Source organism: Vulpes lagopus, chromosome 1 (genome assembly GCF_018345385.1).
Source record: "Vulpes lagopus strain Blue_001 chromosome 1, ASM1834538v1, whole genome shotgun sequence".
Taxonomy (NCBI): domain Eukaryota; kingdom Metazoa; phylum Chordata; class Mammalia; order Carnivora; family Canidae; genus Vulpes; species Vulpes lagopus.
In genome coordinates this window covers 130,042,489-130,068,023 of record NC_054824.1, presented here as the reverse complement: position 1 = coordinate 130,068,023, position 25,535 = coordinate 130,042,489, and the positions used below count along the sequence as shown (strand labels likewise).

General features: G+C 36.3%; 1 protein-coding gene across 2 annotated transcripts in view; it reads right to left on the bottom strand.

Moving 5' to 3' along the window:
- The window catches only part of ASXL3 (ASXL transcriptional regulator 3), a 180,648-nt gene that overhangs the window by 71,630 nt on the left and 83,483 nt on the right, over positions 1 to 25,535 (bottom strand). For both annotated transcript variants that reach the window (XM_041723063.1, XM_041722991.1), the window contains exons 5-7: positions 24,611 to 24,732; positions 13,461 to 13,578; positions 12,375 to 12,494 (exon numbers count right to left, since the gene is read on the bottom strand). In XM_041723063.1, the coding sequence (XP_041578997.1) occupies positions 12,375 to 12,494; positions 13,461 to 13,578; positions 24,611 to 24,732 (360 nt within the window). The remainder of the gene's footprint in view (positions 1 to 12,374; positions 12,495 to 13,460; positions 13,579 to 24,610; positions 24,733 to 25,535) is intronic.

Genomic DNA, 25,535 nt, shown 5'->3' with positions numbered 1-25,535 from the left:
ACCAAAAAACTAGTCAGGCAAAAGAAAAAACAACAACAACAACAACAACAACAAACTATAACTGAGATGTGAAATTGACTGGACATAATGACTACAACAATAGAAGAAACAGAGGAACAAATAAGTGACACAGAAGAAAAAATTATGGAAAATAAGCTGAAAAGAAGAGGGAAAGAAAAATACTGGATCATGAATGTAGGCTAGGCACTTAGTGACTCCATAAAGCATAACATTAGCATCATAGGAGTTTGAGAAGAAGAAGAGAGGGGAGAAGGGGCAGAAGGTTTTTTTGAGCAAATTATAACTGAAAACTTCCCTATACTGGGGAAGGAAGCAGACATCCAATTCCAAGAGGCACAGAGAACTCCCATCAAAATTAACAAAAAGAGGGTAACACCCAAGATATATCATAGTAAAATTTGCAAAATATATAAAGAAAACATCCTAAAAGCAACAAGAGAAATAAACCCCTAACTTAAAAAGGAGGACAGATAGGTTTCCAGCAGACCACTCTTCAGAAATATCGCAGGCCAGAAGAGAATGGCATAATTTAATCAATATGTTGAATGAGGAAAAATATGCAGCCAAGAATACTTTATCTGGCAGGGCTGTCATTAGAATAGAATGAAAGATAAAGAATTTCCCAGACATTAAAGAAAAAAAAAAAAAAAACCTCAAGGAGTTCATGACTACTATACCAGTTCTGCAAGAAATGTTAAAGGGAACTCTGAGAGGGAAAGAAAGATCAAAAGTAAAAAAGACTAGAAAGGGTGGCTGGCTCAGTCAGTTAAACATCTGCCTTCAGCTCAGATTATGATCTCAGGGATTTGGGATCGAGTCCCACAACGGGCTCCCTGTGTAGCAAGGAGTCTGCTTCTCCTTCTCTCCAATCATGCCTTCTCTTTGTCTTGCCTCTTGGAATTGGATCTCTGTTTCCTTCCCCAATAAGGGAAGTTTTCAGCTATAATTTGCTCAAATAAACCTTCTGCCCCTTTTCCTCTCTCTTCTGGGGATCCTATGATATGAAGCTTATGCTTTATGGAGTCACTAAAGGACCCAGGAATCTCCAGAAACAATGACTTAACAGGTAATACAATGGCACTAAGATCATATCTATCAATAATCATTCAGAATGTCAGTGGACTGAATGCTCCAATCAGAGACATAGGGTATCAGAATAGATTAAAAAAAAAAAAAAGAACCTTCCATATGCTGCCTACAAGAGACTCATTTTAGACTTACAGATACCTGCAGATGGAGAGTGAAAGGACAGAGAACCATTTATCATGCTAATGACCATCAAAGAAAATCAGAGTAGCCATACTTATATCAGACAAACTAGATTTTAAATCAAAGACTGTAACAAGAGGTGAGAAGGGCACTAAATCATAATAAAGGAATCTAACAAGAATATCTAAAAATTATGAATATTTATGCCCCAACTTGAGAGCACCTAAATATATAAATCAATTAATATAACAAACATAAAGAAACTCATTGATATTAATACAATAATAGCAAGGGACTTTAATAGCCTACTTAACAGTACTGGACAGATAATCTAAGAAAATCAAGAAGAAAACAATGGTTTTGAATGACATACCGGACCAGATGGACTTCACATATATATTTAGAACATTTCATCCTAAAAAAGCAAACTATACATTCTTTTCGAGTTCACATGGGACATTCTCCAGAACAGATCACACACTGAGTCACAAATCAGGCCTCAACACATACAAAAAGACTGAGATCATACCATGCATGTTTCCTGACCAAATGCTATGAAACTTGAAGTCAAATACAAGAAAAAAATTGGAAATACCACAAATACATGGAAGCTAAAGAACATCCTACTAAAGAATGAATGGGTTAATCAGGATATTAAAGAAGAAATGAAAAAAAATACACAGAAACAACTGAAAATGAAAGCACAATGATCTAAAACCTTTGGGATGCAGGAAAAGTGGTCCTAAGAGGGAACTATAAGAAATACAGGCCTACCTCAAGAAGCAAGAAAAATCTCAAATACACAAACTAACCTTACACCTAAGGGAGTTAGAAAAAGAACAGCCAATGAAGCTGAAAGCCAGCAGCAGAAGAATAAAGATTAGAGCAGAAATAAATGATATAGAAACAACATCAACAACAACAACAACAAACACAAAAAAAGTAGAACAGATCAATGAAACTAGTAGTTGGTTTTTGGAAGAATTAATAAAATAAACTCCTAGCCAGACTTATCAAAAAGAAAAGAGAAAGGACCCAAATAAATAAAATCATAAACTGAAGAAGAGAGATCACAACCAACACCACAAAAACAGTTGTAATAGGGTATTATGAAAATTTATATGCTAAGATATTGGGCAATCTGGAAGAAATAGATAAATTCCTAGAAACATAACAACTACGAAAAATGAAACAAAAAGAAATAGAAAATTTGATCAGATCCATATGGAATTGAATCAATAATCAAAAATCTCCCAACAAATAAAAGTCCAGAGCCAGATAGCTTCCCAGGGGAATCCTACCAGACATTTAAAGAAGAGTTAATACCTATTCTTCTCAAACTATTCCAAAAAAATAAAAAAGAAAGTAAAAGAAAACTTCCAAACTTAATACATGAGCTACCATTACCTTGATTCCCAAACAAAGATCCCATTAAAAAGGAGAATTACAGCCCAATTCCCTGATGAACATGAATGCAAAAATTCTCAACAATATACTAGCAAATTGAATTCAACAGTATATTAAAACAATTATTCACCAAGATCAAGTGGGATTTATTCCTGGGCTGCTGGGGTGGTTCAATATTTGCAAATCAATCAACGTGATACACCACATTAATAAAACAAAGGATATGAACCATATGATCCTCTCAGTAGATGCAGATAAACCATTTGACAAAGTGCAGCACCCATTCTTGATATAAACCCTCACCAAAGTAGGAATGATAAGCCTCATCATCATAAAGGCCATATATGAAAGACCCACAGCTAATATCATCTTCAATGGGGAAAAACAGAGTTTTTCCTCTTTGGTCAAGAAAAAGATATGGATGTCTGCTCTTACCATTGTTATTTAACGTAGTACTGGAAGGGGATGCCTGGGTGGCTTGGTGGTTGAATATCTGCCTTTGGCTCAGGGTGTGATCCCATGGTCTCGGGGCTGAGTCCCAGGATCGAGTCTCACATCAGGCTCCCTGCATGGACCCTGCTTCTCCCTCTGCCTGTGTCTCTGCCTTTCTCTCTGTGTCTCTCATGAATAAATAAAGTCTTAAAAAAAAAAAAAACCCACAACATAGTATTGGAAGTCCTGGCCTCAGCAATCAGACAACACAAAGAAATAAAAGGCATCCAAATTGTCAAGGAAAAAGCCACACTTTCACTACTCACACACAACACATGATCTATGTAGAAAAACTTAAAGACTCCACCGTGGAGTCCCTGGGTGGCTCAGCTGGTTAAGCATCTGCCTTTGGCTCACATCATGATCTCAGGGTCCTGGGATTGAGACATGAGTTAGGCCCCTCAGCAGGAAGTCTGCCTGTCCCGCTGCCCTTCCCTCTGTTTACGCTCTCTCTCAAATAAATAAATAAAATCTTAAAAAAAAAAAAAGACTCTACCAAAATTGCTAGAACTGATACATGATAAAGTCACAGGATACAAAATCAACATATAGAGATCTGTGGAATATCTATACACCAATAATGAAGAAGCAGAAAAAGAAATTAAGGAATAAATCCCATTTACAACTGCATCCAAAACAATAAGATATCTAGGAATAAACCTAAACAAAAAGGTAAAAGATCTGTACTCTGAAAACTATAGTGATCTGTTAAGTGTTCCATAGAAACTAAGTGTTCTATAACACGTATGAAAGAAATTGAGCACAACACAAATACATGGAAAAACATTCCATTGCTGATGGATTAGAAGAAAAAATATGTTAAAATGTCTATACTATCCAAAGCAATCTACAAATTTAATGCAATTACCATCAAAATGTCCACAATTGCCAAACTGTGGAAGGAGCCTCGGTGTCCATCGAAAGATGAATGGATAAAGAAGATGTGGTCTATGTATACAATGGAATATTACTGAGCAATTAGAAACGACAAATACCCACCATTTGCTTCAACGTGGATGGAACTGGAGGGTATTATGCTGAGTGAAATAAGTCAATCGGAGAAGGACAAACAGTGTATGTTCTCATTCATTTGGGGAATATAAATAATAGTGAAAGGGAATATAAAGGAAGGGAAAAGAAATGTTGGGAAATATCAGGAAGGGAGACAGAACATAAAGACTCCTAACTCGGGGAAACGAACTGGGGGGGGGGGAAGGGGAGGGGGGGGGGTGTTGGAGGGGAATGGGTGACGGGCACTGAGGTGGACACTTGACGGGATGAGCACTGGGTGTTTTTCTGTATGTTGGTAAATTGAACACCAATAAAAATTAATTAAAAATAAAAAAAATAATAAAAAAATAAAAATAAAAATAAAAAAAAACAAAATACCACCAGCATTTTTCAGAGTTAGAATAAACAATCCTAAAATTTGTATGAAGCCACAAAAGACCCTGAATATAGCCAAAGCAATTTTGAAAAAGAAAAGTGAAGCTGGAGGCATCAAAATTCCAGACTTCAAGCTATATTACATAGCTATAGTTGATCAAATCAGTAAGATACCAGCATAAAAACTGACATGCAGATCAATGGAACAGAATAGAAAACCCAGAAACAGCCCCACAACTATATGGTCAACTAATGTTCTCAAAGCAGGAGAGAATATCCAAAGGAAAAAAAAAGACAGTTTCTTCAACAAATGGGCTTGGGAAAGCTGGACAGCAACATGCAGAAGAATGAAACTGGACCACTTTCTATACCACACACAAAAATAACTTTGAAATGGATGGTCTAAATGTGAGACAGTAAACCATCTCACATCCTAGAGGAGAACACAGGGCAGCAACCCTTTTGACATTGGCTGTAGCTGATGGGGAACCCTCTTATACTGTTGGTGGAGATGCAAATTGGTGCAGGCACTCTGGAAAACAGTATAGCAGTTCCTCAAAAAGTTAAAAATATAACTACCCTGTAACCCAGCAATTGCACTAGTAAGTATTTACCCAAAGGATAAAAAACTACTGATTCAAAGGGGTACATGCACCCAATGTTTACAGCAGCATTATCAACAAGAGTCAAAATATGGAGAGAGCCCAAATGTCCACTGACTGATGAATGGATATAGAGGTGGTATGTCTGCATATATATACATATGTGTGCGTGTGTGTATATACACACATATACACAACAGATTATAACGCAGCCATCAAAAATAATAAAATCTTGCCATTTTCAATGATGTGAATGAAGCAGAGTGTATTGTGTTAAGCAAAATAATTTAGTCAGTGGAAGACAAATATCATATGATTTCACTCATATGTCAAATTTATTAAACAAAAAAGATGAACATGGGAAAAGAAAAACAAAGAGAGACAAATAGGGAGGCAAACCACAAAAGAAACTCTTACTTATAGAAAACAAACTGAGGGTTGCTGGAGGGGAGGTGGATGGGGTGATGGGCTAGAATGGGAGGTACGCATTAAGAAAGGCACTTGTGGTGAGCACTGGGTGTTACACGTATGTGATTTAAAAAAAAAAAAAAAAGATGTCCCCTATCAAAATACCATGGACTTTCTTCATAGAGTTAGAACAAATTATTTTAAGATTTGTGTGGAATCAGAAAAGACCCCGAATAGCCAAGGGAATTTTACAAAAGAAAACCATATCTTTTAAAAAAGAAAACCAATGCCAGATTTCAGGTTGTACTACAAAGCTGTGGTCATCAACACAGTGTGGTACTGGCACAAAAACAGACGCATAGATCAATGGAACAGAACAGAGAACCCAGAAGTGGACCCTGAACTTTATGGTCAACTAATATTCGATAAAGGAGGAAAGACTATCCATTGGAAGAAAGACAGTCTCTTCAATAAATGGTGTTGGGAAAATTGGACATCTACATGCAGAAGAATGAAACTAGACCACTCTCTTTCACCATACACAAAGATAAACTCAAAATGGATGAAAGATCTAAATCTGAGACAAGATTCCATCAAAATCCTAGAGGAGAACACAGGCAACACCCTTTTTGAACTCGGCCACAGTAACTTCTTGCAAGATACATCCACGAAGGCAAAAGAAACAAAAGCAAAAATGAACTATTGGGACTTCATCAAGATAAGAATCTTTTGCACAGCAAAGGATACAGTCAACAAAACTAAAAGACAACCTACAGAATGGGAGAAGATACTTGCAAATGACGTATCGGATAAAGGGCTAGTTTCCAAGATCTATAAAGAACTTATTAAACTCAACACCAAAGAAACAAACAATCCAATCATGAAATGGGCAAAAGACATGAAGAGAAATCTCACAGAGGAAGACATGGACATGGCCAACATGCACATGAGAAAATGCTCTGCATCACCTGCCATCAGGGAAATACAAATCAAAACCACAATGAGATACCACCTCACACCAATGAGAATGGGGAACATTAACAAGGCAGGAAACCACAAATGTTGGAGAGGATGCGGAGAAAAGGGAACCCTCTTACACTGTTGGTGGGAATGTGAACTGGTGCAGCCACTCTGGAAAACTGTGTGGAGGTTCCTCAAAGATTTAAAAATAGACCTGCCCTATGACCCAGCAATTGCACTACTGGGGATTTACCCCAAAGATACAGTTGCAATGAAACGCCGGGACACCTGCACCCCAATGTTTATAGCAGCAATGTCCACAATAGCCAAACTGTGGAAGGAGCCTCGGTGTCCATCGAAAGATGAATGGATAAAGAAGATGTGGTTTATGTATACAATGCAATATTACTCAGCCATTAGAAACGACAAATACCCACCATTTGCTTCAACGTGGATGGAACTGGAGGGTATTATGCTGAGTGAAATAAGTCAATCGGAGAAGGACAAACATTATATGTTCTCATTCATTTGGGGAATATACATAAAAGTGAAAGGGAATATAAGGGAAAGGAGAAGAAATGTGTGGGAAATATCAGAAGGGGAGACAGAACATAAAGACTCCTAACTCTGGGAAACGAACCAGGGATGGTGGAAGGGGAAGAGGGCGGGGGGTGGGGGTGAATGGGTGATGGGCACCGAGGGGGGCACTTGATGGGATGAGCACTGGATGTTATTCTATATGTTGGTAAATTGAACACTAATAAAAAATAAATTTATTTAAAAAATAAATAAAAAATAAAAATAATAAATAAAAAACAAAGATGTCAAATCATGTTTATACAACATTGGGAAAATCATTTTAGGTGACAGGATTCAGGGATACTATTCAAATTTTATTTTAATTTTCCTGCATTAATTTATTTTAAAAGTATGCATCATTTTATGAAACCAGCAAAGTTGTAATTCTTCACTACAAAAAGACGAAATCAAATGAAATACACTGGAATGAATGTTAGGGAAAAATGTGAGAAATTAATACAAAACAAATGGTAAGAGAGAATATCATTAAACATTTTTAAAAATGTTTACAACCCCTTCTCTAAGCTCCCAGAAGACCAGGAGATGATAATATACCAGGGTTAGCTCAGAAAGCTCCATAGGGAGGTTTTAAATGAGTTCCATCTTTTGCTAAGGCCAGGAGAAAGGCTATGAAACAACTGATGAGGCTAGAAAACATGTAGCTCAAAGCCTATTTTCAGCCATCACCAACCTTTCATCTCCACCAGCTGCAGTTTCAACTGTCTGATTAATATTTACTGTGATACTATTTTGCAAGACCTTTGACAATAAAAGAACCCAGTAGATATTGTTAGCATTTGTTTGTATGTATATCAGAATAGTGTTTTCTACTATGTGTGATGCAGAAATGGGTAAGAGACCAAGATTTTGTTGGTTTTTTATTTTAACATCATTAGAGAAGTGGTCTTTAGACTCATTATTTTATTTAATTGCACTCAGTCACTATGTTACTATGTCTATTCAATCACAGAGCTACTCCGAGAAATATTTTCAGAATTTTCATACATAACCTTGGTCAAGAACAACCAAACAGAACAAAATAAAACAAAAAAAGAAACCTATGTCAGAAGTAATGGGCTCCCATGCTAAATGACACATTTCTCATAAAAGTTTTAATATTACCATCAGAAAAACTGGAATGACTGAGGATATTAAAGTTCAATAATTTTTTATAAAAGATTTATTTATTTGAGAGAGAGAGAAAGTGGGGAGAGGAGCAGAGGGAGAGAATCTTCAAGCAGACTTCTCACTGAGTGTGGAGCTTGATGCAGGGCTCGATCTCACAACACTGAGGTAGTGACCTGAACTAAGACCAAGAGTCAGATGCTCAACCAACTGAGCCACCCAGGCACCCCTCAGTAATTTTTTTATTGTGTGTTCCTCACCCTCTCCAGGGAAGCTGGCGTATAAAGGGACCTGAGAGAGGTCTATGGCACTTTCTTACTGCAGTGCCTCAGGGAAGCACGCCACGCTCTGTTGTGCCCTGGGCTATAAACATGAGATTCCAAGATCCAAGTGAAATCTATACCTGAATAGGGTCATTATCCTGCAATTTGATTAAGTATTTGCCAGAGACCAAAAGGAAGCAATCGAGGGATTAGGATTTTATATCCGGTTAGGGGAATCTCACAATAAGGATGACAATTTAGACCTACACCCTAACCTCTGATTTTGACTAGATTTAGTTTGAGAGTTACCAATTTAAGTTAGAAAAGACTGACACCATTTGTTTTAATTCAGAATGGTTTCAACAGGTTAGGAGTTATATACAATTACCTCTACCTAGAAGAAGGTAAAGATGGCTCAAACCACATTTCTAAAACTGTATGAATTAGCTATCTAACCCTGATGGGGAAGGCACAAGGAAGAAACAGCTCTCCCTGTCTGGCTGGCTACTGGATGTTGGTTGGGTTCATCTTTCTTTGCACTGTATTTGTAGCTATAAAAGAATGACCTTCCCCAGGGGCATAGGATCATTTTTATGCAAGGGTATGTAAGCATGCTGAAACCTATAGGATACCTCATTCATCCAAACTTACTACCCCTTCAGCTACTTATAAATAATTCATACCAAAATTATCCAGCACCTACTAAGTGAGAGGGATATAATTGGTGTGGTGAGGACCTCAAAGATAGACAGGAAGGTCACTATGTCTACGGGAATAACAACTTAATGGCAAAGAGAGGGAAAGCAAAATATAAATAAATATGCCTTAAGGAATATTAAATACTATCCCAAAGCTAAAATGCTTCACAGCATTGAGATTCTTTTACTCTGTAAGATCCCTAAGGTCATAGAACATCAAAAACATTACTTTCTAAAAGAAACATGGGTTATTGTCTAGAAATAGTTGTTTAAGGCTCTTCCTTTCATTTCATCCTTATCTTTTTTCACTTTTTATTTTACAGTGCTGGGCCTATATGGGAGGCTCCCTAAACACTGTTCACTTCATTTGCACAGAATAAGCCACTCAGCCAGTTGCTTGCTGGTTAGTCATCAGTCCCATTTCCTTCCCAGTAATCACCTTCAGCTTATCTTTGGCAGTTTTTTACATTAACTGACTTATTTTAAGTCCCACCTTCTTCCTCCATCTGCCTGATTTTATAGGATCAGCCAGGAAATCTTACAGTTGCTAGGCACCCCCCTCCATGTGTAACTAGTAAACCTGGATTTTAACACTGGCAGATTCATCATGTCACAGGGCCCTGCTGCTCTTCCATGGTGCCTGCAGGTCCATAGTATGGGCTAGGTGGTTCAACATCCAAATGCCCAGGATAATGGTGTAGACTTTGGAGCTAGCTACTCCTCAGCTTGTATCTTAGCCATGTCATTTACGGGGGAACCTCCTTAAATGGGCCTCAGTTTCTTCGGCTGAAAAATGGAAATAATTCTACTGTGCATAATTGAAGGCAGTACTAAACAAGATAACTTATTTTTTTTTTAATTTTTTTTTAAATTTATTTATGATAGTCACAGAGAGAGAGAGAGAGAGAGGCAGAGACACAGGCGGAGGGAGAAGCAGGCTCCATGCACCGGGAGCCTGATGTGGGATTCGATCCCGGGTCTCCAGGATGGCGCCCTGGGCCAAAGGCAGGCGCCAAACCGCTGCGCCACCCAGGGATCCCACAAGATAACTTATTAAGAGATACCTAGACTATTACGTTAAATACAAGCACTGAATATGATTTCACTTTTACATCCCTTCATTAAGGTAGCTTCACTATTCTATTACTTTGCAGTCTTTTTTTTTAAAAAAAAAAAGCAGCTTAAAATGAACACAGTAGTCTCCTTTATCAACTTTTTAAATTGCTGACAAGTCAGCTGAAATACTCTGACAATACAATTTTTAAATGTAAGACGTTCATTGCCATGTAGGGCTTCTAGGTAACAATAGTTAGAAAGCAAGAGCTCCTGACTAAAACCTGAATACCTGACAAGATCCTGATAACATACTACACACCTTTTTTGACTTCCAATCCTGAAGTTAGCTCAGTAATTAAATAGGGAGTGCCCTATGCCTTGAATTTTTTTAGATGCATGATATGCGATTGACTGTACCGAAGTTGGTAGCAGGCCATTTTTAACCGAATGTCACTAATTTTTAAATAACTTAGGATATCAGAGGACCTGGGTGGCTCAGTGGGTTAAGCATCGGCCTTCAGCTCAGACCATGATCCCAGGGTCCTGGGATAGAGCCCAGCATGGAGCTCCCCGCTCAGTGGGGAGTCTGCTTCTCCTCTCCCTTCTCCTGCTTGTTCTCTCTCTTTCTCTCTCTCTCTCTCTCTCTCTCTCTCTCTCTCAAGTAGATAAATAAAATCTTTAAACAATAAATAAATTATTTATGATATCACAACATGGCATTTTTTAATACATTCTTTACATATCACTCTCCCATGGTAGTTTTCTATTTTAGAAGCTACTCCTGTTAAAGTACATACTTTACAACCCTCAAAAGACTAGGAAAAAAACACAATAATACATATTAAGTGAGGATATAAACACACATTCACACATTTTGGGCTACACAAAAATTATAAAATTATTTAGCTTTGGAAATAATGCAAAAGAGGTAATTATCTATATGCCAAGAATGTAAACCAAAAATAAACTCTGTTTAACTAAAGAGATCTTATCTAAATATTATATAAATCTTATTCAAAGGCTTTTTATTGAAAGCATGCTCCCAGGATTTGGCAAAATTCCTGGTATAAAATAAGCAATCAGTCAACCTTTATATGTGTGTGTGTGTGTGTGTGTGTGTGTATGTATAGTAAACCTTTATTTTATATATATATATATATATATATAAAATGTTTCATATATATTATGTATACGTATATGTGTGTGTATGTGTGTGTGTATATATATATAGAAAGAGAGAGAGAAAGAGAGAAACTCTTGATTGAATTTTATAAACAGATGAATTGCAAATAAGAATTACCTAAGTTGCCAAGAAAGTAAGTGGCAGAACTGAAAATAAAGTTCAGATCAGTAACTGTAATTTCTACCAACCATCTGACAAAGTATTACAATGATCCAGGTCATTATCATTACCCTGACTCAGAAGTGAAATAACTGAGAGAGAGAAATGAAGCCATTAGGTCCAGATTTCCAACAAAGGAGATTCAGTAGAGAATTACAATGTTCAGCCCTGGATATGTTTATTTTCATCTTTTTTAATTGTCACGTTACGTTTTCTCTGATGCTGCTTCTGAGTATCTGATGCAAGTTATCAGGAAGGAAATCTGCTGAAGAAAACCTGCTGCTGACTTGCAAGACCCAGGGACTGTGTCTCCTACACTACACTTCTCAGCAATTTTACACTGTTTTTCCGACAAGCACTACTGAATATTTTAAGCAGCATCCATGACAAGCAAAGCAGAGCAGTTTTACTGCAGCAGACCCCAATGACAATGTCCTCTATAGTTGAATGAACTCTTTACAAAAAGTTGCACTTTTTTTCCCCCAATACAGTATATTCCAATAAACTGAAACCCAGTTGCAGAAACAAAACATGGCACAATAGATAAAATCATGACTTGGCAGATAATTTCTTAAATATACAGATCACATTAAATCTCCTATCTTTACCCAATAATATCATTTATGAATTCAGCAATATGCTAAGACCAATCTGTTGGAACTGTACTTTCTTATTTAGTACCCTTTCTGGTTTAGATAAACTGGAAAGATTTTTAAGTTTCCTTGTTTAACCATTACAAAAAATGTTCTAAGAATTTTCCATAATTTCATTGAAAAAAGATATAAATCTCTAAAATGTGAAATGTCATAGTCTATTGAACACTCACCCAAACCAGACTTTTTTAATCGTTTTAAGTGCTGACTTGTTTGTTTTCCAGTGGGAGATTTTTGCCCATGTTTCATTTCTTTATCTGAACTGTCTGCTTCACCATTTTTAGATTCGGATCCTAAAAAAGGAAATAGTTATTATGTCATTATCTTCCTTTTGCTGTCCTTGAAAAGAAAAATCTAAAATTATTTCAAAAACCATAGATATAATCTCCTTTTCTATAAGTTAATTCACTACCTTTGGCCACAATCTGATTCCTCTGCTGGATATAAAGAGAAAAGCCCAATAAATCAATCAAACAGAACAAAAAGCAAGAACAGATGGCCTAATAGTGGAGTCAAAAACACGTTCACTGATCTGATAGCTTTAAAAAGAAACACTCAGATCTTTTGTAAAAACACACGGATAAGCGTAGACAATTCTATACCATTTAGAGAAGATGCAAGACAGAGATAGAAACATGAAAGAAGAGAAGCTTGAAGAGAAGGAGAGATCATACCTTTATAAACAACTTTATGTTGTAATAGGAACAGAAAATGCAAGCATCAATCTATAATAAATAGAATGGTACATAGCTGATAAAGTGACAGAAGGTAAATTAGAAGAAAAGGTCAGGGCTGTACTGAGGTGAGAAGAATGTTCCCAGAACACAGAAACTAATAAAGGATGCCTGATTTTGCAGCAGAAGACTGAAAAACAAATTCACACTCACGGAAGAACTGCTTTTGATGGCATTACATATCAGCATGTGGTCCACCATTAAAGTTCAACATTCAAACAAAAGCCAGAGCAACAACAAAAAAATCCACCTAGCAGTACCACACATTTTCTTACACCTATTGACATTAGAAAATGAAGTCCTTTGATGATGAGCGAGCTGGTGCCTTTTCTTTTTTTAAGAGTGAAATGTCTTATTATTTTTGTATCACTGAAAGAGTCCAAAGTCTAAAAAAAAAACAAATTAAAACGGAAACCTCTAGTAGAAATATTATTCGGTTGCAGAGAAAATTCCTGACATCTCTCTCAGTGAAGAAGTCTCCTCCGGGAAGAAACTGGCCAAGCATACAATATTTTAGCGCTTTACCTGAAGGCGAATCCGACTGCTCATCAGACACCTTTAATGGTGTCAAAACAACACGAGGAACAGTCTTGTTTACCATCATTGAGACTCCATTTCTTCTTTTCTGCTGCTGCCTCAAAGCCTACAAAACATAACAAAATATAACATACAAATATAGCCAAAATGATGCCTCATAATTGAAATAAATGATCCATTTTGCCCATCGTTAGATACAACCTCTTAATAGACTTAAATTCCACAGAGTCACTAACTGGTCCTGTTCTTAATAGTCCTCTTCATGTCATTTTCCCTCAAAAGCCTAAAATTAGGCTTTGGCAAAGGGTAGCAACCTGAAACCATTTGGAGTCTAATTCTGAAAACAAAGCAGCACTTATAGCACAGTTCTACCTTAGCTGTGTGGCTTGGGAGCCCATGGAACTTGCAACCATGACTCCCAAGTAAAATAAATGTAAAATAAATGTTTCGAGACCAGGATAAAAATAGATGTGTCTGCACTTCTCTTGCAGGTGCGTCTTCTTCAGTGGCCTGCTCGGTCAATCAAGTTAACACCGAGTGTCATCAGTATGTACAGCAGGTAAGGACTACAGTATTGATGCACTCACTCAGCCGTGGGGAGCGCTGCACAAAATCACTGAACATGGCAGGAATCATTTATTTCTGTGAAGGGAATCAGTCCTAATCTTGGAAACCTTGCAGCACTTGGCTTCTGTCTGCTTGACTTTGGGCATTAACCTTCAGAACACGAACATGACGGTGTTCTGGCAAATCCAGGGGAAAAAAAAAAATTGATACGAGAATAAATCTCTCCAAATGGGAGTGCTTTGTGTTTCATAAATGAATCAACCACGGTGATGATAATGTAATAAAAGACATTTAAAAGTTTTGAAATACAGCTTATCCAGCGGATCACTTTACACAGAAAATTACCTGTAATAAAAAGGGTCTTCAGCACACTAGACTGAAGAGACATTAAATTCACAGTTACAGGGACGCTAAAACTCCTCAAAAGGTTAAAAGGCTGACCACAGACAGTCTCAAACATTTTTATTCCTGGTTTCTGTGTCATTTCTACCCATTTTATAACAACTCAGTTACTTGATTTATATTCTTCGACTAGGAGTTGTCACAACCTCCTAAAATACTGCATTGGCTGTATATCCCCTGCTGTCAGAAACAATGTCATTTTATTTGCAAAGGGTATTAGTTGAATGTCCAACCTGTAGACAGTAAGATTTAGTAATCAAATAATTACAGAAGTAAAAAATTAAATACCATTTAAATGAGAGAAGGCCTCTTCATAGGAAATTTAGAAGCAAATGGGAAAGTGAATGGCTTGGGAAATCTATTACAAATGATACTGTTGGCTAATGATAAAGCAAGCAACTTCCCTTCAATTCTTGTATCTACTGAGCTTTTACAAAGTACCAGGCCCTGTGTAGGGGGCAAGAGATAAGAAAAATGAACAAAATGCCTTGCTCCTCATCTTCAGCTTACTGTCAATAATATATTTAATGAGACCACGTGTGCTATAAAATATTTAAGACATTTACCCTTACTTTCATCAAGGTGTATACAACTGCATAAATCTCTTACAGCCTGGTGTAAGAGCTCAGAGCACTTTATAGACATTAACCTATCAAACCAATAATAAAACAGAAGGAAGCAACACAGTGCCTTATATTACAATTAAGTCCATTTTTGCCCACTCCATAAGACTTCACAGAACAATAAAACGTGTACAAAGAATGATTAATTTTTAGAGGTCTATACATCATAGACTTCAACTACTTCCCTTGGCAATCCAAGTGGGTATTTTAAAAGCATTCATTTTACGTTAGGGAGGGTAGGTATATATTTGAAAATACTGGTTAAGTAAGAATGTGAAATAACAAAGGGCCCACCTAGGAACTGGAATCATAAAAATGGTATGTCTTTTTATAGGATTTGTGGTAAATAATTATTAAAGTAATAATTTTGTCATCAACTTTTAGAGCTGAGAGGACTCTACTACAGACAAATTAGTAGCTGGACAGAAAGAAACCATGACAGAGATAATATAATAAGAAAAACCTGCAGCTTCAAGGTGGAGCCAAGTAGGGATAAAGGAATAATCAATATTGAGACCATTTCAATGATTTTTGTCTAAACATGCATTTACTATTCAGAAATTTAAAGAAATATTTCTGAATATAGTATTTTTTAATGCTAAAATGAAACAATGTATCAACAGGTGACCAAAACTAAATGCCCACAATATAAAGAAAATTGTTTTAAGTGTATTTAAAATATGTATACTTTTCTGTTTTACTTCTGAAAAGCATGCATTATAATTGACCCTGAATAACAATCTCTAGGGGCAGAGAACAAAAATTGGGAAGTTTTTGTTTCCTATGAGGCCAGTCATAGCAGTGAAGTAGTCTACTAGGCAAACTTGAGGAGCATCATGGTTCAGTTATCAGAAGGGGCATCTTAATCACATTTACTAGATCTATAGTCACATTAGGCTAACTTGCAGATTCCAGTTCACTTCCTAGGAAGCAGGATTTATTTGACTCTGGACACTAGGGACAACTTCCAAGCAGATCAGAATGTGGATGTAGGTACAGAAAACAATGCTCAGTAATTGAGCGGTCTGGGATAGTGTGGGCTCCACGTAAGAGAACTCTGGCACCTGCCATGTCCATGAGGCAGGCTGTACAGTGGTTCCTGCATTATGGTGATTTCTGTTCTCTTGCTGTATGGTGTTAATCCTACAAGTAGACTAGCTGGCTGTTCATGAGTTTTTTTTAGATTATGTAACTATTTCTGCAACTAGGTGTATATCAACTACTCAAACATATGCTGCATGTCTCCTCACAAATGTGAAATGCTTTTTTGGAGTATATGGGCTAGGGTAAAATAGTGATGGGGGTGGGGGGGCTGAAGTGAGTGAGAAAAGCACATGCCCCATTGGAGGAGGCAGTAAGTACTCAAGAAATGCAACACAACTGGATTTTTAGGTGAGCTTTCCTGTTTTTAAACAAACTGCCAGACAAAACAAAGATGACTCTGAGTTAAATTCAGCCCGAGGGCACCAATCTTCGAGATCTACTACACACATTTCCAATGCTCCTCACTTCCTCAAATAAATGAGTCTGACCACTGCCCAATAGAGGTATTAAATTCCCCCTATTCTAACATGCTGACCTGCAGAGGACTGGGGAACAGTGCAGAGCCATTCTAATGACTGTGTCTGTGTGGTGTGATGGGTAAGAGCAAGGTTGCAGAGTCAGAGAAAAAATAAACTAACCAGCTGGAAAACGCTAGGTAAATTACATGGGTAATATGTCCCCATAAAACGAAGACAATAGTGTTGTAAGATGTTTTAAATAGGAAATCCACAGAACAGTATTTAATGCTATTTGTAGCACATAGTAAATATTCAATAAATGTTACTTCTTATATAATTTACCCATTCTGCAATGAATGCATTTTTTGAGGACTTATTCTGTTGTAGTACAGTGTACACACAGCTGATCCATAGCAATGAACAAGACAAAAGATTTTATTTACATTTTAGCAAAAGACTACTAAGGAATTACATAAAATAAACATAGTAATTTTATATACATACAAGCACTAATATAATTATGCCAGGATGAGGAAGTAGAGTAACTGGGGTGGGAAGAAAAATCTCTTGAGAGGTGACAGTTGAGACAAAACCCAAGTGAAAGGAGAACCAGCCACATGAAGATATCAGGATCTCCAGTCTAATATTAGTATTAGACCTCACAGGAAGTCTTTGGTGGTTCAAGGAACAAATAACTTGGGGAGCTCAAAAGGAGGACCAGGAAGATTACAGAAATGGAAAAGAATTCCCTGAAATGACTGCCCAGTGTTTATTAGGAACAAGAGATGTATGTTCAAAGCAAAGGCAACTCTACAACCTCAGTCTTGTCCCACAGCCCAAAGTGACCACTCCAGCACCTCTGCACCAAAGACGTGAAAGAGGCCCAGCAAAAAGAAAGCATAGTGTGTCTTTCAACAAATAAATGCCGTTTGCCTTTATGCACTTTTTCAGCATACATCTTAAGGCTCCGCGGCATGAAGTACATTACATCTCACACCTTGGGCAAACTTCTTAACAATTCTGAGCATTTTGAGCAACTTAGGGAAGGGTCCTTAAACACTCCAGGAACTCTTCTGCCTCAGAGCCTCTGCATGAATTCTTTTCTGTACACAGTGCACTCTTCCCTCAGACATCTGCATGGCTCATTTCCTCATATACTTGAGACCTTTCTTACTGCCTAAGCCCATTTTGGGCTGCTCTAACAAAATACCACAGGCTGGGTAACCTGCAAACCATAGAAATTCATTCTTCAGAGTCTGGAGGTCAAAGGCCTGAGATCATAGGGCCCCTCCTCTGGATTGTGGGCTTCTCATTGTACCCTCATATGGCAGACAGTGGCTAGGGAGCTCTGGTAGGGTCTCTTTTGTAAGAATATTAATCCCATTTATGACAGCCCCATGCTCATAACATAAGCCACCTCCTAAAGACCTCATCTCCGAATACCATCATACTGAACCTTAGGATCCCAAAATACAAATTTGGGGGGACACAAACATTCAAATCACACACTCTTATACTGCTTTTCCCACCATATTCTCGATCCCCGACATCCAGACATCCACTCTACTTTATTCTTCCCCACATGGAAAAATAAACTGTGCAATGTCATTTTCTTGCCTTTCCCAACCTAGAATACAGACTCTACGAAAGACAAGGATTTTCATCTTTTTTGTTCACTGACATATCCCCAAGTGCCTAGAAGATTACCTGAGCTATACTAGGTGCTCATAAATATTTACTAAGTATAAATAAAATAATTAAATAAATTTAATATATTTATACTAAGTATAATTAATATATAATATTTATACTAAGTATAAATAAAATTAAAATAATTTTAATAAAAATAAAAAAATCCCTCTTCTGTCTCTCTTTAAAATATATAACTGGTTTATTCAAAAGGCAGAAATCAGCATGAAACAAGAAATAATTTTATTCTCTTAAAATTGCCTTTACACATTTCTGACCCATTTTCCTTGCTCATTTCTGAACAATATTTTACATAGAACCCACAGCTTCTTGGATTGTCTTCAAGTATTTATATAGTCTCATTTTCAGGTTTAAATACATGAGGTCAAATATAAAGCCTTCTTTCTGCTCTCCCCAGGCCACGCCTATGACTCAGATAAAAAAAGCTTCATTAGTGAATAGATTCCCGATTTTACTCTTCCTCTATTTCCTTCCTCTTCTTCTGGGTTCCCCAGGACTGGAGTTGAAAATGAGGAGAAAAATAGGTCAACGCCGTTTTACCTTGTGTTATAATAGTCACAGCACTGCAATCTTTGGGGAGGCAGAGGCCAACTGCTAGATTCGTATGTTGTACATTATCTAGTTATACAGATTATATTACCTACATATCTATTACCTAGTTATAACTATAACTACATATAGTATATATATCTGTGTATATATGTGTGTATATAAAACTCATATATATATATGAGTTTATATATATAAAGTATATATATCATATCATATAAAGTATATATATTATATATCATATATATCATATAAAGTGTGTGTGTATGTATATGTATATGTGTGTATGTATATATATATATGTATATATATATACATATATATATATATATATATATATCTTATAAAGCTTCCTAACGGTGTATGAGATACCAGGTTCCCTTCCTGGGAACTCCCTTTTCATGAGTGTTTCTGAGTCTTCCTCTCATGTAGACTGTGCCTTTCACCGAGAGAGAGAGAGAGAGAGGATGTAGCAGAGTTCTATCCAGTTTTATAAAATCCCTTTAATTAATGCTCCTTGAAATGAATCTTGAGCTATTTTTTTATACTGGTTGCTGGGGGATGGTCCAGGGCCATCTGGCCTCTCTCACTAAGTCCTCTGAGACTGTGTCTAGCACCTCTCTTTACAGCAGGTATACTTCTATACCAATGTCCTCAGTTTTAAGCTTTAGCTAAAATTCCAGAAGAAAAAGAAAATTTCAGTTTTACATCATATATTACAAATATAACAGAAGTTAAATGCAACTAATCATTATTTAAATTTGGATATTCCACAGCCTGGAAAGTAAAAAGCCATGTAGCAGATTAAGAAAATAAGAATAGGAGGGTCACTTTAGATGGTCGTGGGAAGTTTGCTCTGCATAAGGGTACCCTGAAAGGGGAGATTTTATTCTGTTGTGAAATTATGAGAAGCAGCTTTTTCTACTCCACACCAGAGGTCTCAACTAGCTAGAGGTGGCTTTGTTGCTCAATCTGAGTAGCATGGTTTTATTTTGACATTGACATTATATAGTAAGTCTTACTATGTTAGCCTAGAGGGGTATGATTTCACTGAGGGGTATGATTTCAATGAGGTACTTTCTGACTACTCAGGCCTTAGCTCTACTTCGAAATGCTAATGGAATATCTTATTGAACAACTTTAAATTCTGTAATTTCAAATCCAGAAACACTATCAAAATTTCAATAAGGGTGTCCTGGTGGCTCAGTGGGTTAAAAGCCCCTAACTTTGGCTCAGGTCATGATCTCAAAGTCCTGGGACTGAGTGTCCCATTGGGCTTCTTGCTCAGCAGGGCGTCTGCTTGTCCCTCTGCCCTCTGCCCCCCTCAGATAAACAAATAAAACCTTAAAAAAATTAAATAAGAAGATGGCAAGTGTAAATGCAGTCAGCTGTGAAGGAATATACCTTTAAGCTGCCCACATATATAATGTCCAACAGGACCAAGCTCCACAGAGTACATGGTACTAACCAAGTTTAATACTTCCAGGTATTATACAGTATGAAAGAAATTTACAGGCTTAAACTTGGAAATAAACTTATTTTTTAAAGGAAACACATAACAGATCTAAACCAGTCAGGGAAAAGTAAAGATCCTATCATTCATCAATTACAATTCTGGCTTTAAGCAAAAGCAAAAGGAAAGAAATCAAAAGAAATGGGTTGAGCATGATTTTCTCTGGAGATGTATTGTGATGTTCTTTTATAAAAGAAACCAAAAAAAAAAAAAAAAAAAAAAACAAACCCTTTAAATAAGCATCTTATTTTTTAAACAGAAAGCTTGTCAGATAACTCTAAATAAAATGGTCCTCATTTCTACTCTAATGAAAAATGAAATAAAACCTAAAATCACAGGCTTTTGTGTTAACTTAGAATTTGCATAAACAAGTAATGCCTGTTTTATTATAATAGAAAAACAACACTAACAATGTAACTTAAGAATGCACTGACTGAATGCAAAAAGCCCTTCACTGAAAAATCTGAAAATATCACATGCTGTGAATGCTAAAATAATTAGAAATACACATATATGAAACAGCTGGCTGAGTCAGGCACCACCAACTTGCATTGTTGCTCATATGCTAAATGTCAACGCCCATGTTCAGAAACTGCTATCATGCAACATAACCTTTGGAATTTCACAGTATTGGTCAAACATATAAAGCTAAAGCAAAATACCAACACTGTATCTGCTTTGTGATATGAAAAGAGGGCAAAAGATCTGCAACTTTATGGATAAATTCTACCACCCTAAATAAATAATGAAGGAAGTCAAATAAAACAACAGCAACAACATAGAAAGGTTCTGTTCTACACCATGTTACATCCCATCATAACAGAACTCACCCTTCCTTAATCTTTCATTTGATTCTGCTGTTTAAAAACTTCCAAAATTTAATCTTTCTTAATCATCCTTCTTTAAAATTCAAAATCTAATCATTTCATATTTTTTAGGATCATTACAACTAAAATAACAAGGCAGAAGGAAGACAGGGAATAAGGTAATAATCAGGAATCTGCTACTCTCCAGAGGCTTCCGAATGTGTTTATTTGGAATATGCTTATTCAGAAAAAAAATCTACCAACATAATGATATATTATTATTCATACTCTAACATGTGATGTTAACTAACATTTTGATGATCCGAAAGTAAAAGGGATGCAAATATTTAGAAGCATAATGAAAATATTCTATGTCAATAGTCAAGGGACGTTATAGCCTCCATATTGTCCAGACTATAATTATAATACAATGAGTAGTACTGCAAAGTAAAAGGACCCACTCCCTATACAGCATGCTTCGGGGGGATGGGGCCTCAGACCTGAGTAATTATGTCTGGCTTATTTTGCATTAATGATTATTTTGAATAATATTATTATTATTACTAGGATTATTATTTTTACTACACTTATGCTTATAAAGCCACTGGCTTTTATAAGGTTTTATTTTGTTTTGTTGTGTTTATTTCTTTTTTTCCATCTACTTCTTTCTAAGAATCTACACTGGCCAGTTTACAAAATACTAAAGTCCTACTGACCCAAAATATACTTCTAGTAAAATGTTAAGAGCTATATATTTGATATATTTGAGTGTCTAACAGTAATATGTGCTGATACTGAACATAAATAGTCTGTGTTCAAAAATAATATTCTTAATGATCATGCTGTATTGCATCCCTTACGCTATACAAATACCGAAGCATGTAAATTTCCTTGGATAATGTCAAAAATGTATCTATCATATTACATATCATATGCTAAAAGGCAGTCTCAGTTAAGAGGCAAGAATCTAAAACTATGATTTTGGGTTCAAGTGTCATCTCCAAAATGTACTCATTGGACAATTGTGGGCAAGTTACCTATATTCTCTGAGCCTTATTTTCCTCATTTGAAAAATGGGAATGCTAGTGCATACAATAAAGGATTTCTCTGAGGATTAAGTAACATAGTATATATAAAATACAGAGCATAATGCCAAAAATTCAGAAAAGTAAATACCAGCGAATGTAATTGTTATTAGGGTCATTCAGTTGGCCCTACATTGAAGATTTATATGTGCATGTATACACATAAAATATATGTTCACAAATGCAGAACCCATATATATGTACACATATGTATATATACACTTACAAAGAATTCTACATGGTCATACCATTCAACTATCTAAAAGAAAAGAAAGCTGCAGATTTGCTGAGGCTGCTACAATTTAAAATGCCTCATGTTCAGTCAATTCTTGAAATGCTGTCTTAAGAAATTCAGCAATTACAGGGAATCTGGGCAAAATTCTGCAAGAACAGCTTTTTTCTAAATGTATTTCAAATATGAATTTGATTATTAATCAAACATTAGCATATCTGTTACATATTGTGGCACATTCTCATAGTAGCTAATTTTGTATTTGGTTATACAATAAAATTTTAAGAAATTAACATGTAGCTCTTTCAGGGCATTAAGAAGCTTACAGGACTGGTTTCTTAAAACAAGGCTTAGGCCTGAAGCAAGCAAGTGGAACTTCCCACAAACACATGCTCTACCGCAACACAAAAGCACTAACTCAAAGTTGTGAAATTATTTAGTAATATAAAAAATGTTCAAATGATATGAAACCAAAATGAGGAAAGTAAAAAAGAGTGAGATATGACAATACACAGATCTGAATCTTTATCTTTACATTCACATACAGGAATACTTCATGGTATACACATTTTATAAATCACTGCCCTTCAGAAGTATGACTTTCATTTATGACGGCATCTATGTTTCCTAAATGCCACAAATACCAGTACCCAGCTCTGTATCCTCTGTTCTCTCCTGGCTAGTGTTTTATTATCTGCATCCTATTTGCCGCCTGAATAAGCCTTTTCCTGGACCTTCCCACTGTTATCCATCTTTTATTTCATCAGTTAAAAAGGGATCTCAACATTGAACTCAATTTTGTTCTTTGGCCTAAAACATTTTACAAGATATAAATGGTAAGCTCACCAAAGACTATTTGATGCAACACTAATTATCTTAAATATAATACCAATGAAAGGAAATACTGCAATTTCAATAATTAACACAAAATAGAAAAGTAATGTAATTCAGTACAAAAATGTTGAGTTTCTTTCTTAAGTCTCCTTGTCTGAAGTAGATGAGAAGGTAGGGGTAGACCTTCTGGAAGACTGGATAGGACTATTAAGAAGTGTTATAGATTAATGAGACTTAAAAAAAATTAACTTACAAAAATGGCTTCTTTTTCCTTCTTACAGATATATCACTAGAATAATACTTCTATTTCTACACTTGGTAAGGTCTGCAGGAGGTGTGATGGAGGGGGCTGTCACAGAAAGAGCAAAATAAAATATGGAAGAGGAAAGCAGTTAAACAAGGGAAAGCCATGAGTTTTTACATGAAAGGTCACATGTAAAAGCTTTCCTGACAGCATTACCATCATGCACTGTCCCCATTTAACCATAGCATCTCCTCTTCCTCTTCCACACACAATTTGGAATTTGCCAGCATGGCAGCAATAGCTAACATACACTGAGTGGTGATTAGGGGTCACTCATTCTGCCACTGGCTTTCAATGTCTCATCTCACATACTTCTCAGATCATTCCCATGTGAAATGTATCATTATTTTCCACATTCTCTAGAGAAGAAATTTGAGATTCAGAGGAAAAAAAAAAGTGTCTTGCCCAGAGTCGCAGGAATTCAAACTGGGTTATTTCAGAGCCTAGACCCCAACCTTCCAACCATTCCCTCCTATTACCATCACATTGCAAGGCACAGAGATCAAGACTGCTTAGGTAATATCAAGATGATATTGTACAACTAACCTCCATTCAATACCACTCACTCCCCGATGGGCATCCTTGATAAAAAGGAGCCACAATTGCTATTTTCCTCATTTGTAATGTGCTGCATCTCAGTCACAAGAAAGAAACTATCTGTTTATTTCTTACATCAACTATCAGTCAAACATGAGACTAGAGAGACATTATTTTCAAGATATGCATTTATGAAGCCAATATGTTTACTACAACCCTTACACGAGAAAATCTTAATATAAGTTTTTATGGTTCTGAGCACATTTTTCCTCTGTTTTACATCAAAGTTCTCTGCCAAGCCTCTCCTAGTTTTTAGCATAGAGTAAAATTAGTGTATGACTATTATGAAAGTGGTTGAATTCAGGACATCCCTGTTGCTCTCTGACTGCTAGGTTCTTATTGATTTTCACTTTTTCCACATAATGCCCATTACTTTAAGTAGGCCAAACAAAGAACAAATGCCAGTTCTCTTACCTGTTTAAGAGCCTTTTTGGTGTGTTGCTGAAAGGAAGACGCTAATTTGCTTTGCACTGCTGTGTTAGTAAGGCTTGAATCTCGAGTGGAAGATGCTTCATCAGTTACCTGCTTTGCACAAACTAGAAACAGAGAGAGATAATGATATTACTAATTTGAATTCCTTTTTTTATATCCACTGTAATTAACTCGCTTGGAGCTTCTCTCCAATTGAAAATGGATACCTAAAATAAAGCCAAATAGCACAGTAAAAAGACGAGTATCTAGATTTGAGAGAAGGATCACTTAATAACTGTGTGGTCACAGTTACATGTAACCTCTCTACACCTCAGTTTCCTTACCCACTAATTGATGATAATTTCTATGCCATAGGGCTATTGTGCAGACATAAAAAAGAGTGTAATTTCTACCTCAAGACTTGGAAATCAGTAGATACTTTCCAAGCCCGAATATGCAGATTGGGCAATGTATATTATTTTGAAGAAAGCATGTAAATTAATGAAATTGTTTTATTTTTTTTTTATTTTTTTTTTTTTAATGAAATTGTTTTAAATCTACCAACCACCATTGTGTTCTTCCACTTAGCAGCCCTCTTTCAATAGATTCTGTGGCCTTCTGGGACATGTTTATTTTCTCCTATGGACCAAGTCATCTATCATGGAGAAGGAAAATAAAATCCAAAATGTTGGATGTCAATTTAAGGAAATTATTTTCAAGGAAATCAGGCCCTCTGCAGATAATCATATAATCTGTCCATTTTTGCCCAAGTCAAGCGTTCCTGTTGTCTATTCAACAGAGGACATTTTCTTCAAAAAGGCTGCTTTTAGAAGAACCAATGTCTCACTAACATGGGTGACAAGGGCCCACACTCACTCTCTGTTCTGTGAAACCTGGGTTAGAACGGCCACTCTTCTTCAGTCCCCAA